General features: G+C 39.5%; 1 protein-coding gene across 4 annotated transcripts in view; it reads left to right on the top strand.

The window, feature by feature from the left end:
• The window catches only part of csnk1a1 (casein kinase 1, alpha 1), a 43,459-nt gene extending 25,069 nt beyond the window's left edge, over positions 1–18,390 (top strand). For 2 of the 4 annotated variants that reach the window (XM_050043149.1, XM_050043146.1), the window contains 6 exons: positions 4,212–4,351; positions 5,285–5,363; positions 7,052–7,126; positions 7,210–7,316; positions 7,828–7,976; positions 17,614–18,390. In XM_050043149.1, coding sequence (XP_049899106.1) covers positions 4,212–4,351; positions 5,285–5,363; positions 7,052–7,126; positions 7,210–7,316; positions 7,828–7,976; positions 17,614–17,621 — 558 coding nt within the window. In that variant the 3' untranslated portion in view covers positions 17,622–18,390. Of the gene's footprint in view, positions 1–4,211; positions 4,352–5,284; positions 5,364–7,051; positions 7,127–7,209; positions 7,317–7,827; positions 7,982–17,613 lie in introns of those variants that run through there. The other 2 variants (XM_050043148.1, XM_050043147.1) reach the window with 2 other exon arrangements.
• Positions 18,391–18,519: the final 129 nt, after the last annotated feature.

Below are 18,519 nucleotides of genomic sequence, written 5' to 3'. Positions count from 1 at the left end.
TTAAGTTGGGTTTTATTGCTTTCTGCTTCAGTGTAGGATGTCACATCAATATTTAGGATATTCTCTACTTTAACTAAATGGCAATAGAAGTCCGGGTGTCAGGTTGGTATAAAAAGACTCTTAGGGCTGTTCCAGTCTGTTTGATTGGTCTGTTGGTTGGTGGATATGCTCTTGTCCAACCAAATTCTCATTGGTCAGACAGTTGCTGGTGTTACTTAAATAAGGCCGTATTAGGTCGGATTATCAAGTTTCTGAGAGGAATAGGATCACACCGGAGCCCTTGTTGGAGAGGCACAATGGCTAACATTAGCTACTGGGCTAAAAATAATAAGTCTCTCTCTTGCATGCAGCGTTACAGAGATATTTAACATTAGTAATGTTTTGTTGTATGTGACATCATCAACCCCAGAGTTACCTTCTATAGTGTCCAATATGTCAGCTTTTTCTCATCAGTCCTGTTCAGCCCTTGGTAATTAGACAGACTCACGCACACAGTGCAACTGGAAAAGCATTACAGTGTGCAGTTTATTGTCAGATAATTTACATTTATTTTTCAAATGAGGCCTTCCACCTGCCTGAACAGAGTTAACTTGCCCTGAGAAAAAAAGCTTTGATGGACACACAGCGCAACCAGGTAGAGCACAATCAGTACACTGTGGCAGATTTAGTTCATCTAGAGATAACGTGCTGATCTTTTTCCCCCATTGACCAATCGATTGGTTGAAGAGTAGGTAGAATTTCAGTTGACCAAGACAGACATGTCGCACATGTCTGCAAAGAACATGGCGCATCCTGTTTAGTTATCAAGGCATGTGTATGACAGATTAATAAAACACTATTGTGAGATCTGACATTCATATGGGTTGAATTCAGGTAGAAGATGATGAAAACAATCACTAACTGCACCTGTTGTAGAGATTGTATAGACCTTATGTTAGGGCTGTCGACGAATATTCTAAATTCGAATTTAAATTCGAATTTGAGAAAAAAAAATGGACCTTCGAATGTGAAAATTGATATTCGATTGTGGAGGGAAAAAAACACCAACGCAGCTGTCCTCTTTGCGAGTGGGCGTTGGTCTGGGCCGCTGCACTGAACGCACTGCATAACGCCAGGGCCACACCGCCCGCGGAAGTGCTGTGAAGCGCAGCGCAGCGCAGCACACCGAAATTCTCGCGCGAGCCGTGCTGCGAAGCGCACTTCCGTTCACATCAGACGCGCATTTCTCCACGCTGGTCGACAAGCGGTTCTGCTCCCAGCTGTTGTCTCCTTCACCCAGCTTGACACATCGCGGCTCGCGCAGAAAATAGACCAGACGCCGAAACGATCGCTGCGGGGCACGAGCTGGCCATGGAGCTGCGCTCCGGTGTGGATGACACAATCGGTTAACATGGGCGCCAAAAGGAAACTGGCTTCGCTTTGAGGCTCTTCGCAGCGCTTCCGCGGGCGGTGTGGCCTGATGGGTCAGAGAGGGGGGGGTGAGCAAGAGGTCTGCGGTCGTTTATAACGTAATGTTATAGATAATTGTTTTATGTGTTTTAATGTGTAGGTATGTAAATGTTTTCAAAGACGTTTATGTTGAAATAAAAATACCTACAAGTAGTTATGTTTCCTTGTATTAATACATATACAAGTATGTTTCCTTGTATTAGTTTGCCCTATTGTGGACATAATGCAGAAAAAAAAAAAATTTGAATGGTTTGAACCTATGAGTTATGTTTAGAAGGAATATTCAAACGTCATTTTTGAGCAATTTTGACAGCCCTACCTTATGTTGACCAAGGGCTGCTGTGTTTTTAATATCAGTCTGAATAGCATGAAACCTGGATGGTGGTGTATTACATTTCATTATAAAATTAAATTGAACTGGCTGACCTGTCAAGACTTCTCTGCAGAGGTGTGTTCTCTGGACTTAATTTACACCAGTAACACATTGCTTCTCACAGTGAGGCTCTGGCAAACATTGACTAGCTGTTGGTTATAGGACAACAGGGCCTGTCTTAAAGGGGACCTTTTATGCTCATTGTTAGGTTTATACTTTTATTTAAAGTTTCTACTAAAACATGTTTACATGCTTTAGTGTTTGAAAAAACACTATAGTTTCCTCATACTGTCTGTGCTATAACACCTGTACTTACCCTGTCTGACAAGGCTTCACTTTGCACCCGTTTCTTTGAAGGACCAGTGTGTACGATTTTGGGGCATCTGTTGGCAGAAATGGCATACAGTGTTCATAACCATGTTTTCATTAGTGTATAATCACCTGAAACAAAGAATCATCATGTTTTTGTTGCCCTAGAATGAGCCGTTGATATCTACATACAGAGCGTGTTCTCTTCCATGTTGTCCAGCATGTTTCCACACTAGCCACAAACGGCTTTAGATAAGGCCATTTGCATTTACATGTTTTCTGATTTCTTGTTGGCAGCCATAGTTCTCCTAGATATTTGGCACACAAGAGACATTTCAATTCTTCAACCTCACTGCTAAATGTCTGTAAATCCTAGACACTGGACCTTTAAGCCCCCTTCCCAAAAGCCCAGTCTGCTCTGATTAGTCAGTGTTTCCAGATCTGCTGCATCTTGGTTTCTCTGCACTGTCACTGCAGCTGTGGAATGTTTGTAATGGAGAATAGTTTCTCTTTTATACCATGAAAATCAGCAATAAAAGCTTCTTAATACAGCCGGACATTTTTTAGCAGGAGTCTGATCCAAAATCAGGGAGAAATTAACATCAGCAAATAAGGTTACATGTTTCCCTAATGTTAGCATGTAGCTACATGCAACAGTGTAGGTTACATAATGTGAACACTTAGAGTATTGTGCCTGGAGCAGATGACCATCACATCACAAGCTGACATCAGGTGTCAAAGAAAAAAAAACAATGGAAACAGAGTATTGTTTTTACTAAAGGGGATTACTGCTACATACATTTACTTCATTATTTGAAAGTTGGGCTAGTTTTGATATGAACATCTGACAATGTAACAGTAGTGTTATAACAGAAATAATAAGGAAAATCATAATAGGTCCCCTTTAACTATTGAGGAAGCATGCAGATGGATAAGCTGGCTAATTGTCCTGTCGACCTCCTGTAATGCTGAAACCAATGCTCTTGCTACTGATCCCAGAATCCATATGATAGTGTTTTTGGTCAGGAAAGCCAATATATAGCCTGGTTATCTAGATTTTGAGATTAGCAGTTAGCGCACACACACAGTAAGGTTTGGGTGAGTGTAGTGTATCTTTCCAGTCTGTTTGTTCATGACGTGTTCAACTTGGGCATGATGACAGAGTATACCTTGGATGTTTACTGTGCTTTAGTGTACGAGCCATTTAGAATTACAGATGGCATCTGTCATTTTGATGGAAAAGCTCTGACTCTGCAACACTGTTACTTATGTAACACAGCCTCTCAAAATTGGACTGTAAGTAAGTGGCATAATTGTCAGAGGGTCCAACAAAAGGGCAGACTGGAGTGTAGCTGCTTAACTGGATAAGTAAGTCATCCAACACATGATACGAAATTGAAACTGGGCAGCTTGATGAGTTGACTGTAAAATTGAGCAACCGCAGTATTGATCATACAATATATCAGCTCATTGCTGACTGTATTCCACTGCTGAATCTTTTATATGCAGAAATCACATGTTAATGACCGTCTTTCGTAGCCTCTGCACTAAATATGTTTTTTTCAGCTATTGAACATTTAAGTGTGTTCTCACAGCTTAATGACAAAAGTGTGTTGTAATGAAATAATAAACTTCAATTTATATACCTTTTTTTTCTTACAACATCTTAAAAGGTTCTTAAATGATTTTAAGTAAACAATGCACTGTCACTATCATATTGTATGAGAGGAGGTAAAAGCACATCTGATGCAGCTTTCACAGAGCACATCTGGAAGTTTACTATGGTGTAAGAATACAATTACCACATTAAAACTTTAAGAAGTGACTTTATTTTGTAGGGATGCAGTTGTTGATACGACCATTTCTCCTTGTGCATGTCAGTGTGCCACAAGGATCTCCTCAATCAATGAAATAACGTTTTCAGCATCTATGTTTACAGCAGGACTAATTTTCCCCGTTTTAAAGTGAAGAATGTATGTAATTTGATGCATCTTAATGGCTGACTTAACTTTTGAATTGTCATTGCTCTGTGGAGTGTCACTGACAGATAACCACCATGTGTTCTCTCCCTCTCTGTCAGTTGTTCCTTATTGACTTTGGTTTGGCGAAGAAGTACCGAGACAACCGAACACGACAGCACATCCCCTACAGAGAAGACAAGAACCTGACCGGCACAGCACGTTATGCCTCCATCAATGCACACCTGGGCATTGAACAGAGGTCTGTGCACACATTTAATATTATTTATTTATTTTCTATACACCCCCTCCACCCCCCACCCCCCTTCTTCTTCTTTTTTTCTTTTTTTTTCTTGGCAAGATTATTGACCCTTTGCTAAGCCCTGCCCCTTTGTGATGGTCCATCAAGTTGTTGTTCCCTTCACTGTTCTGTAAAGCAGAGTAAGCAAAAGCAGACTGACTATACATTCAGTAGGCTATACCTTTAGTAGCTACATGTTTCCTACACATTCATTTATATGTGTTGGCCTGCCATGATAAAAACATCTGCCGCCACATTGTGATTTTCTATTTTTGGAGCTGGACTGTTAATTAGGAGCACTGTTGGACTATATATTAGGGCTGTAACTAACAGTTATTTTCATTGTCGACTAATCTGTCAATTATTTCTTCGATTAGTCGACTAATCATTTTATCGAAAAATGTGTTAAAATGTTGAAAAATGTCGGTCTGTCTCTCCCAAACCCCAAAATTATGTCATCTGATGTCTTGTTTCATACTCATGCCAAAGGGTTTTAGTTCACCAAAACCTAAGATTCCATTGTGCTGGGTATACAAGTTTGCTTTCACTCGCAAACAGCTGCTCCCCTAACAGAATTTGATTGGACCTGATCTGATCCCCACATATCTGTCCAAACTCTCCAGAGAATGGGTATCATCATTACATGACATGCGCCAGGCTCAACGTTAGTTTGAAATCTACAAAACCAGCTTAAAAATGAAGAAAATCTCCAACGATTGCATGAGGGTCAGCTGCGTAGTTGTCGAAACCTTGTCAGAGCTGACCGAGGCTATGCTATGATTGGCCAGTCTGCGTTTGAGGGGCGGGACTTGGCAAAGGGTCAGTTTTTTCTAGAAATCAAACCAATGATGTCCCGTCTCTGTTCTCAACGACTAATATTCTTGTTGTCTGCAGTCGCCGTGACGACATGGAGTCACTAGGCTACGTGCTGATGTATTTCAACAGAACCAGTCTGCCGTGGCAAGGATTAAAGGTATAACTGACTTTGGCTGTAAATGGTCTTCATCTGGCTCTAGTCTCAAACTGTCTTCTGTCTTGTGTGTTGCTTTTTAAAGTTTGTTTTATTTTTGTTCATTTTAATTAACACTTGTATACACTTTATAAACCCTTGTAGATACGTGTTGTGCTGTAAGTGGTTTATACTTTTTTTTTTTAGTTAAAGGGACTAGGGATGCAGCAACTGTTGCATTCTGGCCCACATTTATACACATTTATTAAAAAAAAACTTTAAATGTAACTTCACATTAAAAACATGTTTTTCAAATGCCTCAAATGTTTTTTACTTTATATATCATAATTCCCTCTCTGAAGACATCAACAAATTCTCCCTCAAACAGCTATAGTCATTCAAATTTCTCACCAAAAACTACATTTTACAAGATGACATTATAATACATCATGATAACCTTCGCCTACTCATTTTTACTAAATACAGCTTGAACGCATCATAATGTAACGTGTGACCTCCATCAGCAGTTAGTTCTGGCCACCAGCTAATGTTAACTAGTTCTCTTCCTGCTGATATCAACACAAATTTGCTGTTTAACATGTAGCACTGTAGTGTTGATGGTGAATTTACTGCATCCTTGAGTTCAGAACGCATCCAGGGGAAGATATCTGTTTATCCCAAACACATTCTCTTGTCCCTGGGTCAACGGACATTGTCAGTCTAGAGTTCTGCCTTTTAGCTTGCACAAAATTAATGTGACACAACAAAAAAACAAATGCCAATAAGATGACTGGTGAATGTTGTCTTATTTATAGTCTGATGGCAGTCAAGGCAAATAATAGCTTATATTGATGTTGAGCTGATACGTTGGTGCATTCCTAAGTTCATCCCTAAATAAAAAAATACATACTTTCCTCTTTCCTGTAGTGTTGTATATCAAATCAGTCTAGTTGATGTGAGTTGCAGAGAGTTGGAGATATTGGCTGTAGAAATAGCTTCCTTTTGTGTGGCGATACAGTTTGTGGGTGTAGTTCAGTAGAAAGAAAATAGTTCCTACATGAAACTGCTCACCACAAGGTCTGTAGATTATCGTGAGTAATTGGTTTCATGATTTCTGAAAAGAGACATTACTGTTGAGTTTTTCAAATGTATTTTTTTTTGGCACTTTAAGTCACCACAAGCCAGGTGCCATCCAGTTCCATTATATTGGAGAGAAGGAAGACATCTCTATGGCCAATATCTCCAACACTATGCAACTCACTCCAAAACAATCTAGATTGATAATTAGCACTACAAGTAGGAGAAAAATGTCATTTTGATTTTGGGTTGAACTGACCCTTTGAAGGTAAAAGTTTTTAATTGTTTTGTAACTTAACTATGGGCAATGGTGCACTTAACATGTTCAGGCCAGAGGTGCAAAGTTATATGAGGGGTGAGCCACAATATGCAGATATTGAAAATGGTATTTGTACTTGCATAGCATGCACATGACAGAATGCAGTTTTATACCACTGAACACTAGTATTACTAAGCTACTACTATAGCAGCCGGTGAGCTGTGGTACCAACGTGGTTGTTACGCTGCAGAAGCAGTAACTTGGATACTGCATTTATTTTGCTAAAGTGAATGTTGTCGGTGTCACAGAGGGTATGAAACCTTTGAATGGAAGTATGTTGCTAATCTCCCTTTTAATGTATTTGTGTGTTCATCAGGCTGCCACAAAGAAGCAGAAGTATGAGAAGATCTCAGAGAAGAAGATGTCCACCCCTGTTGAGGTCCTGTGTAAGGTAAGGAAATGTTTAACAGGGAAAGTGGTAAAAGACAAGAGTCCACATCCATACAACTCAAAAGTATGAATTCATGTTTCCAGGGTTTCCCAGCAGAGTTTGCCATGTACCTGAACTACTGCCGCGGCTTGCGTTTTGAGGAGGCTCCAGACTACATGTACCTGCGCCAACTGTTCCGCATCCTATTCAGGTAAAGATGTGCACATACAGTTTTTGCTGTGACCAGTCTTGATACCAGGTCTGTTTCCTGTGCCACTTATGGCAGAATTAACCAAAGTGTAAGGATAAGTGTGCAGAGAAGTCATTGTAGGCTGCTTCAGTCCATGACTTGTGCTGAATAAAGTGATGGTTGTCGCTGTCAGTAACAGCTAATTAAGTTATTAATCTTTTTTCACTCCACTGTTTGTTTACTGTTTCTGTAGTTAAAATGCAAAAACAAAGCAAGCTTCATCAAGTGCAGACTGATTTCTATGTCAACATCATATATGAATATGTTGCTTTGCTTCCTGGTATTTTTTCTGTCTTCCTTCCCTTCCCTCCCCCTTTCCTGTCTGACTTTGCCCTTCAGTCTCTTGCTTCTTGCCCCCTGCCATTGTTTTTCTTGCTTCATTCTTTATCTATTCTCATGTTCTCACATAACCTGTTTCAAACAGCTGATAGTCTGTAATACTAGGCTGATGACATGTTTCTATATATTTCAGGACTCTGAACCACCAGTATGACTACACATTTGACTGGACCATGCTGAAACAGAAAGCAGCCCAGCAGGGGGCCTCCTCCGGGGGCCAGGGCCAGCAGGCACAAACCCCCACAGGCAAGCAAACTGACAAACCCAAGCCTAACATGAAAGGTTAGTAGCAAACAGCCAAGCGACGTTTTTTACAGACACCAATTGCTCATATATTCATTCAGTATTGTATTTAGGACTATTAGATATTGTTTTATTCCCTAGCCCACACCCCAGTGCCCCTTTTTAAAAGGAGTAAAACACCAAATTGGAAATCTAAATCAAATAAAGCTTATTATTCCTGTTGGAATGATGAAGCCAAACAGCATTATAAGTTTTCAGGAGGCACCCTAAAAGAACAGAAAATCCCAAATAAAAGAATTTGATACAATTGGTCTGTCTTGCTGAAGCAGAGACGTCCTTGGGGAATTTGACTACTAACTTTGCTGCCATGCTATTCTGTTCCTTTGGATGGACAACAGGCTCTCTCCGTTGCGACACTGTTTTAATGCTGACCAACTCGTTCTGATCACACACCTCTGACTCTTCTGCAGTTTGTCTTTATTAACATTCCTTCTCCAAACTGGATCATGTTAAACAAAATCTTGATTGTTTTTCCCTTCTTACTTAACACTTGTTTTCCCTTGCTATTTGATTGTGACATTAATGATCCACACTTGGTGTCAAGCAGATGGAGACAAAGTGCTGCTCATTAGGAATAACAACCTGAGGAATATTGTTCCTTTCGGACTCAAATAAAGGGTATACCTGTGATTTCACTGTGTATCCCTTTTACAGATGTATGTGAGAATGCAAATGTCCGAATCAGTTTGACTGGCATTAAACGGACTCTACCCTGCCAGCTCACTAGTATAAAGTCTTTGTAATGTCTGGTTTAGTCCACGTGTGAATAGAGCAGGTCATTGTCCAAAGAATTCACAACGATTGATTGGGTGTGTTGATGATGTTTCTGTGGCGCAAAACTAGAGTACAAACATCCATGGGTGACAAAGAGGAGTAATTAACACAAAGATGCCAACAAATATGCCTGAGTGGAAATGACATTTTTTGGGAACTTCTTTCGTTAAGGGCCCATGGCAAAATTGTCAGGCAAATTGAAGGATTGGCAAGAGCCTTAGTTTTTTATGACCAAATTACAAACGCAGCATACCTCCTGTCATGTCCTCGCTGCTGCACACTCTACCCAGGCCCTATCCTTTGCTTAAACCAAACATAGTATTTCCAGAGGGTGAGAACACATCTGACACAGTCTGCTGTGGTGTGGTACATGTGTGAAAGAGAAACACCAGACAATGTCCAGTCCCGATTCTTTGGATATTTTCAGGAGTTCACATGAGAAAACTGCATATGTGGAAGTTTCCATGGTCACTTTCCTGATGGAAAACACTGCTAAAATGGTAATGAACTGTGTGTAAATGACTTCACAATCTGGTTTAGAAAGTATTCAGGCACAAGTTCTGTCAGCTTTATAGAGGAGGCAGCTTGAAGTGAAGCGTACAGAGCCCCTCTGGGCTCACATGGTAGACACCGTGCAAACAGTGTCATAATCCTTGCCCTCGGACTTTGTTGTCTCTAAACAGCAGTCATCGCTCCCCAGGGAGCTACGTCATTAATGAAAGACTGAACACTCAGTCAAACCTGAATACACCTTAAGCGGGTTCACACTGCGTTGAATCAGTGCTGTACCAATGGTGTAGGCTCTGCGTAGATGTGTACCCTACACTGTAGCCTACCCTGTAGCCTGATTTGCATCTCCCCTAAAATATAACTAAATGTTGCGGCAGTAAAGACCTTCGGTTTATTTTTGTAAACACCATTGCCCTCAGTGGAAACAAAGCTTTAATTTACTTGTATTTCATAGATAAGAAACAATAAATTATGAAGACATAAAAGCTCCCACACAATAGCATTTTAAGTCTTGTGTTTGATTTATCCTTGCTTCATATGAGTAGAGGAAAGACCGCTAGCTGTTAGTCTGATGAACCCTGTGAGTTGTAATGGAGCTCAATTTTGTTACGTTACCTTTGTTAAATGTTGCTGTTGTCTGTGGATTCATATGAGTAGAGAAAAACTCCCTTAGTTGTTAGGCTAATTGATACAATGCAAAATGCCTTAGTCTTGTGCTAATGACGTTAGCATGTTGTATTTGAGGTGAAATACGTCAGCAGAAGACAGGTATTTGTCTGTGAACCTTGCGTGTTACAATGCAGCCAATTTGTTCACCTGTGTTCAAAATTGTCACCATTAGACACCTTTAATGTGTGTTTTGAATCAGTCAAACTTAACAACACCCATAGCCGACTAGCGTTGTGGTGGTTTAACTGCAGAGTGACACAGACACACCACCGCACCAGTATAAATGCTCACAAAGGCGTAGGCCACTTGAGTAGGCTACAGTGTAGGCTAAGTGTCAAACTCTGCATCATATAAATTGTCCTTGAGAAAGCTGAATATGACTTCTGGCACCAAAGGTGCTCAAATCAGCTTCCTCCGCTTCACTAGTCCAAAAAAAACAAACACCTAGATGATTAGCTCAGTAGCATCCCACAGTACATCCATGGCTAGCCAGTATTGTGTACCAATCTTAAATAAATTCTGAATTAACTTGGGTTCTGTTCAATCACTGTTCGGAGTGCTGTTGTCCCTACCTTTTCCATTTTGTGAAATATTTGGTGTTCGTTTATTGTTTTCTAACATCATGTCATGTTTAGTAAAATGTTGATTTTTCTTCTTTCTTTTTTTTCCGGTATTGTTTTGTTTTGTCCAGTATTTGTTTCAGGGCCACCATTATTTTGTCTGTTTTATGAAATGATTTGGGATTTTTTTTCTGGTCAAGTTGAGAGTTTGAGTTGCACATTGAGAGGCAGCTGTTTTCCCAATTCAGACATAAATTGTCAAATGCACTGTAAGCCAGCTTTCCAGTTAAGTAATGTACAATGCAGAGAGTCAGTTTCTGTTAATAGCCCTAACTAACCAATTTATATATAAAAAGAAAATACACAAAGGGGCATGAAATACAGGAGGCCTTTCCTCTAGTGTGGTGCTTCATTGACTCGGTGAGATTATTGCCACATTTCAAATTGCTATTCATTAAGATGGAGGAAATTTTTAATGGTTGCATGTAAATATCTTGCCTTTTAGTTTATTTCTGTTGGTGTTGCTGACAGACAAGCGGCAGGCCACTTTAACAAGTGGAACATACCCACTGTCCTGTCTTAACTGGTTAGCTCATGTTCATGTTGGCCACTCTGCACTGTGCACCATCCGAATCTGATGGGAGCTAGTTAGTGGCAATTACCACTGGTAGTGCTGTTCTGTTGGCAGGACCTGTGGGGAGACAGGAGGGTGGGCACAATTTTTTCCACAGCAATGCCAATGGGTTTGGACAGGGTTACTAGTAGTAATCACTAAATGAGCAACATCCGAACCTGGTGGTGCACAGTGCAGTAAACTGAGGAGTAGAAAAATTAACCTTTAGATCGACATGTGTTACTGTTCAGAAACATGTTTGGTGGTTAGCGATTAATGGTCAGCTGTAGGGATACACGGTATGAATTTTTTTTTTTAGCTGATACCAATAACTGATAACTACCTGCATCTCATGGCCAATATCAATAAGATAACAGATTATTTCACATTTTTATATTTTAAAAAGTCTATAACCTGTTGTTAATGCACATCTGAGGGTAAGAAAGGCTTAGATGTACTGGAAAAAATACGGTGATTTAATATTCCATAGCCCTGACCTAACCAAATCCAACTGACATCACTATTGTCAACACAACAGAAACAAAGAACAGTTCTGACTCTTCAACTGTTCATTTATTATTTCCAGTAAAGTGTATCAAAAACTTCCAAACATATTTGGGTTTGTGTAGAACATTTTGACTTAGAATAGAAATGAAATCGACAATCGTCAATCTGTCAAAACACAAATGTCAACATGTTATACACAAGTCATTGAATTAGAAAGTAAAGAAAATAATAGAAAAAATAGATTGCTCCTCTGCTTCGTAGTGCTTCTTAAGGCATTTACTAGAATCTACTGCAGCTAAAGAAAAAAAAACAGAGCAGAGTCTCTAACCTGGCTGTCAGTCATCAATCACTGCTCATAAACTGCGGTCAAACTAGGCAGCACTGATTAAATATGAATCAAGACTCTGTTACGGCATTGCCTGTTTCTCACCTCAAATGTTTTCACAAACATATTTTAGTGTTCTGATTAGCTCTAAAAATGAAAAAGTATGCTACCTGGCCGCCAAGAAAAAAAGAAAAAAGAAGAAGAAGTTCAGCGAAAACCAAACACAGCCCACTGACTGGAGTAAACTTTCTCATATTACAGCTGAAAACATTTGAGGGAAGAAATAGGCAATGCAGTAATAGAATCTTGATCCATATTTGATCGGCGCTGCCTATTTTGACAGTTTGACTGCAGTTTATGAGCAATGATTGACAGCTGCATTATAGTCTCAGCTCTGATTGGTCATTTTCGCTCGTGCGGGGAATTCTACCATTAGAAGCACTATGAGGAGGAGGAGGAATATGACCTTTTTCACAGATTATCTGTCTTATGTATTACTGTCTGGATGTAGTGATAGTTTCAGCAAATATGATAAAGTTTTGTTTATTAAAGTTAACTACTGTAGCTTTAATGCTAGTGCTTTCTAATAGCTGTCACTCAATTATAAGTTAAATTTATTTCATTAAGTCATATTTCTGATTAATTTTCTCTTACATGCATTTCCAGTTGAACAGGCAGTGATGCAAAATAATTGATAAGATTTTAAGTCAATCTAAACTTGAGTAAACACTGCAACTGTTCACTTTTAGGTCAACATAAAACAGATCTTTGACATTAAACACATGTTAAAATGACACCCACTTTTAACCTCTATTGAAACCAAATGTCACCACACTGAAACACCCTTAGTGACTTTAATTGGATTCTTCCTGCATCTTCTGTCACAGTTAAAGCCACAATTGCTTCTTTGCCAAAAGTCTTAAATTTTTTGCACCTACAAAAAGTAATGAGTTAACTTCCACAGTGCTAGCATAAAAACATTTAAAGGGAAAATGTGAGAGTGGTCTAATAACTAAATCAACACCATGAAAAGAGTTTATAAAGGTGAAGCTGTTCTTTGACAGTCTCTCTAGGTTTATAAAGTTAATACCATGTCTCGAACATGGTTCAGTCATCTAGTACAGCACACAGTGTTTTTTAACTCTTCCCTGACTCTGTTCTAACAATGCTCTAATGGTGGATGTGTGGCAGCATTCCCACTAACTTATTTTATTGTAGACAATTTTATTTTATTTAATTTATTTTTTTTGTGATGAACTCTAGTCCATCCGCTCTAAAAGTCTGATAGCAGCATCCACAGTGTCTGTGCTGTCTCTCTCAGTGAGGCTTTTCTGGTCCAATCAAGGTAGAACAAATAGTTTTGATATCAAAACCTGATATACAAGTGTAGTCCTTGTCTTAATGTTTCAAACCACATTGTGACATTGAATAGGCTTACATTCGTTATTGACCAAAATGGATTAATATGTGGGCTGAGCACTGCTTGGGTTTCTTTATGAAAGACTGAATGCCTGTTCAAACCAAAACACACTTTAAGCATGGTTTATACTTCTGCTTTATATCACTGCTGCACCTATGATGAAGGTTCTGGTAGATGTGTATTCTACACCGTAGCCTACCCTATAGCCTGACATGCACCTCCCCAGAAATATAACTACACATTGTGGCAGTGCAGACCTCTCATATATTTAGGTAAACTAAACACCATTTCCCTCAGTGGAAACAAACCTTTTATTTACTTTTTATTTCTCCAATAAGAAGGAATAAATTATGAAGACAAAAAGCCACCTCAAAAAAGTTTTTGAAGTCCTGTGTGTGATTTACTCTGGCATCATATAAATAGAGAAAAATTTCACTAGCAGTCTTAATGGAGTGGAAATTTGTTAATCTTTGTTAAAAGTTGCTGGTGTTCCTTGTGTTATGAGTAAAGGAAAAGTCTACTAGCTGCTAAGCTACTTTTTGCAATGTAAAATGTCATACATTAATGCTGATAACATAAGCATGTTGCATTTGTGGGATAAATGTGTCTAGTAAAAGACAGTTGTTTTGTCTGTGAAACTTGTGCATCAAAATGGCACCAGATTTTGTACTATTGTTTTAATATTGTCACTACTAAGCCACACTACTTTGTTTAATGTGTGTTTTAGGTGTGTTAACTCGAGCAAACTTTACAGCACTTCAGGAAAACTCAGCACCGTATAGGAATAGAAATCCCACTGGCAGTTGGCAGTTAGCATTTTGGAGGTGTGATTGCATAGCAATCCAGACATACCACCACACAAGTATAAATGCTCATAACAGCGGAGGCTACAGCCTACGTACAACTGTAAACTAGCCTTTAATCAGCCCATGTAAATACAGGGTGTGTGAGAAAGTCGTATTAGGTTTAGACCATAGTTGGCTTTCAAAGAGGTGAAACGGTGTGCAAGACATCACACTTGGCATTAATGACTAGCCTTTTCTAACCTCAGCATTGTTCCTTTAAAGGTGATTACAGAAATGCAAACAAAGTTGAAATCCTATGTTTTTCCTCATGGTCAGAAAGCAGGGTTTTCCCTGCCTGTCTAAGACAAAGGTGGGCCGCCTGGGTGATTTTGGCCGTCGACTTGGTTAAAACTTGTGTATGTGTGCATGGGGGGGCGTTCAGATGTAGTGTCTTTTGCAAGCTCAAACCCATTACTTTCAATCTAGACGCGCGTCATGTGTGCTCACAACCCAAAGCGACGCTGTAGTGGCACGCATTTGGTGCGACGTGCTTGTTTTTTTGTCCGGCGCACAGCTCTATGGACGTGCTTCTCCCTCCGGTGTTGTCTCAGGGGGGGCGCGTATCTGAAAGTACAGCTGTCAAGATGCTCCCCACCACAGGCCTTTGCCACCTTGGTCTTGAAAAAACTCAGGGAAAACCCTGGATAGGAATATAAGGTGATGTTGCTAATATGTGCAGGGAGTTTAAAACACCTCACTGTGTGGAAGTGATGAGAAATGTTGTTCACTGTGTAAGGCTGTGCTATAATCACATCACATACGTATGGTTAATACGGTAAACTTAACATGCACCAAGTCTCATTTTAGGCTTGTTCACATTCATTCTATTGTCCTACATGTAAAGATTTATGAAAGTGAGTTGTTAGCTAAATGTTTGACGTCGAGGCGTAGTCCACACAGTTCTGCCTGTAGGGTTACTGTGGTGAGCTGATACATGCCTTACAGACAACATTGAGCTGTGGTGACCAGAGCCCATGCTGTGTGCATGCTGCCCTCTGTATATCCATGGGATGCGTAATCATCTAACCACCTAGCTTGTGGATCTATTGTTTTCCTTATTTGATCATAAACCTTAAACTATCTATGTAAAACCACCTGATTCACAGTTTTTTGGTCTGTTTTGGTGAATTTATCACTGAGTTGGACCAGCTTCAATGGATACTGTGAAGAAAAAAAGAGTGAAAAAATTGAATTTCCCCTCGGGGGGATTAATAAAGTATATACATTCAATTAAAATACTTAAGTTGCTGGCAACATCACAATCTGAAATAGAGTTTTCTGTTACTTGAAGGACTTGGGACAATACTTTACTGTGGGAGAGGATGAGCTGAATGTCTTCACATCAGATGATGGGCTTACACTGCCACAGTCTGTGCACAAAATCCTCTCACAATTTTAAGTCTGTCAGGTGGCAGTCATCATATATCAGCAAGTGATTCTCACAGCTTAAAGAAGTATTTCACCGCTGGAAAGATGGCCTTTTTTCTAAACTAGGCTGTCTATGCAGTAGAAAGACACAAATTTGTTTTAGACTGGTGCTACGTGACCAGAGAATATGTTGACAAGGGGCTGTGGCATTAGCTTTTGCTCAAGAGGTAGAAAACCTATAGCTACCAGAATGCTCTGCACCACACCAGACCAATACATGCTACCCCTGGTGGGTGACATAATGTGAGTTGCTTGTCTGAAAAACAATATGGCAGCTGGCTGGTAATATATCTCAAATTACAGTTAAACAACAAGCTAAAACATGCAACTGAGTAAAACAATCTTGGTTTTATATTTGATCGGCCCTGCTAAGTTTTACTGTTTTTGTTTTTGTTTTGTTTTTCCCCTGTGTAATTTTTTTTGTTTCTTAGCTTTTTTTTCTGAGTTTCAGTTTAAGAGAGAGAGACGGGGAGAAGACACAGACACACACAGACACTCTCTCAGTTAGCTTCTATACCCTTTGTGTCCGTAGTGGCGAGATGCGCAAATGCGCAAGTACAGTTTGTAGTTCGAGCAACAGGATATTTGCTGGGAAATGAGCAGAGAGATCTGGGCGCTGGTAAGATTGTCTTACCGCAGTTTACCACAGTTAATTTACAATACATATTACCAACATTATTAGGATACAAAGCTGGTTGAAAATTGGCAAAGTAACCATTTAAGAACTATTGTAATTAATGGAAAAGCGCAAGGCAAAGTATTTTGACATGCAATAACATGCCCTTAGGTAGGGTGCAGGGGTTCACTCTCTTCAGTAGTGTAAAGATACCTGGGAGTTCTCCCTTACTGTCTGTGCAGATGACATTGCGCCATGGGAAAACAGCAAACATTCTTTAGGGATGAAATTCTGGGCAGATGCAGATGTTTAAACTAACAATTTGGCCGATACCAATGTGTTTTGTTGTCAGTTTTATTCTTATTATTTATTCCCCCTTTTGTGCCAAGGAAACAAAGAAATCTATTTTTAATCAATCTATTAAAAATGACCGTTTTAAAGTAATTCAGTCATTATTACACTACCTCTGAATGAGCCCAAATTCGATTATACACCTATATGAAAAAAACCTTTAACATATAAATTTTTTTTAATAACTGCTTCAAAAGCATTTTACTTTATATATCATAATTTCCTCTATATCTATTTTATACTGCTCTGAAATATCCTTCACACAGCTGTATTTTTTTTTAAGTTTCTTGCCAAAAACTAAGTTTACAAGATTATATTTAAGTGCAGCATGGGAATATTATAATTTACTTTCACACAATAGTCATTTTTATGAGAGGGAGCTTGAACGCATCATAATGTGACTGAAGCAACCTTCATCAGCAGTTTGTTTCGGTTGACAGCTGCTAACAGCTAATGTTAACTAGCGCTCCTGCTGCTGATGTCAACATGAATTTGTTGCATTATGAGGGAAACAACGCAGTTACTGTGTCCTTAAGTCCTGACGGTGTCTCAGCGACAATCTCTGTTCATCCCAAAGATGTTTTATTGTCTCCAAGATGGCAGGACGCTGTTAGTTTCATGCCCTGCATTTTAGCCTCCGCAAAATTGATGGCGAATATTGGCCAATACTGATGTGCAGCCGGTAAGTTGGTGCATTTTCAGAGACCTTTGTACCTTCTGTATAAAAGTGACTGCTTTCAGTGACAGTAGTAGCTGGTGAGAGTAGCAGATCTCAAACAGATCTTTTAAGAAGTGTCCTCTATATGTGTTGTCTCGTGCTTTTCTTCAAGCCTGTACCTTTGAAGGAGACTCTTTCTATTCTCTAATGTCCCATTCTTCCCTCCTCACTGCTGACCGCCTGCTTTCAGATGCTGTCCTGCTGGTGTGGCCGTTGAGCCAGCGTCTCTGTATCTGCACACTGTGCTAATAATGCTGTCTATCTGTCTGTGTGTCTGTAGGTTTCTGAGTAGACTCTGCCCAGAGCAGAGCTGCAGAAGCGTTGGTGACCAGGACCAACAAGCCTCTCTTCCTGGACAAGCGACAAACAGAAAGTCTGTGTCTCTCCTTCCATAATAACTATCTATGTAATGGAAATGTATAGATTTACACACGCCTTTGTCAGCTGTGTTATCTATATATTCATATGTATATATAATAAAACTCTGCACTCCGAAAGAAAAGAAGAATGAAAAAGCAGGTTTTTTTGGATGTGGAGGCTGTAGCCCCCTGCCCCCACCCCAGACACACACCCTCCCCCCATCCATCCTTGTCTCTGTCCTCCTTTCAGTGTTGACTTTTTGTAAGGTTTCTTTGGAAACTGAAGTTAAGAAGATAGTCAGCTGACCCTCTATTTTTCTCTCCCAGTGGAAACATCTCAAAGCATCTTTTTCCCCTCTTCACTCCTCAATTATTTCACTCCCTCCTTTTACCAAGCAAATGTTAAAACATGTAAACCTAAAAACTGTTCTCCATTTTTGTTTCTGAAATAATTGAATGATGCAACCCTGGATGTTATTTACTAAAAAATCAAATGTTGGATTTTCTTTCTTGTTTTCTTTTTGTTTTCCTATGGTGATTAGGAGTTTGCCTGTTGACAATATAAGCAGCTGATGGCAAAAGTCAATGGTAGAATGATACTCTGGCTCTCTCCCTCTCTCTTTAGAGCTCTGAATTATTATTAAATCTGTTGTAAAATGGTCTTCTCCAAAAATACAATAAAAATATTACATAACTCAGACCTCCAAGCACAAGTCATTATCAACCACATGCACAGTGAAACTGTCTCAAAAGAAAATGTGAAGCAGCAGAAGTGTATGATTTGTGTGAACACGTCCAGCCGATTGACCTTTTCCTACACAAACGTC

The sequence above is a fragment of the Epinephelus moara genome, chromosome 4 (assembly GCF_006386435.1).
Source record: "Epinephelus moara isolate mb chromosome 4, YSFRI_EMoa_1.0, whole genome shotgun sequence".
NCBI classification, from domain to species: domain Eukaryota; kingdom Metazoa; phylum Chordata; class Actinopteri; order Perciformes; family Serranidae; genus Epinephelus; species Epinephelus moara.
Note: the sequence above shows the minus strand (reverse complement) of the source record. Positions and strands in the feature narration are given on the sequence as shown.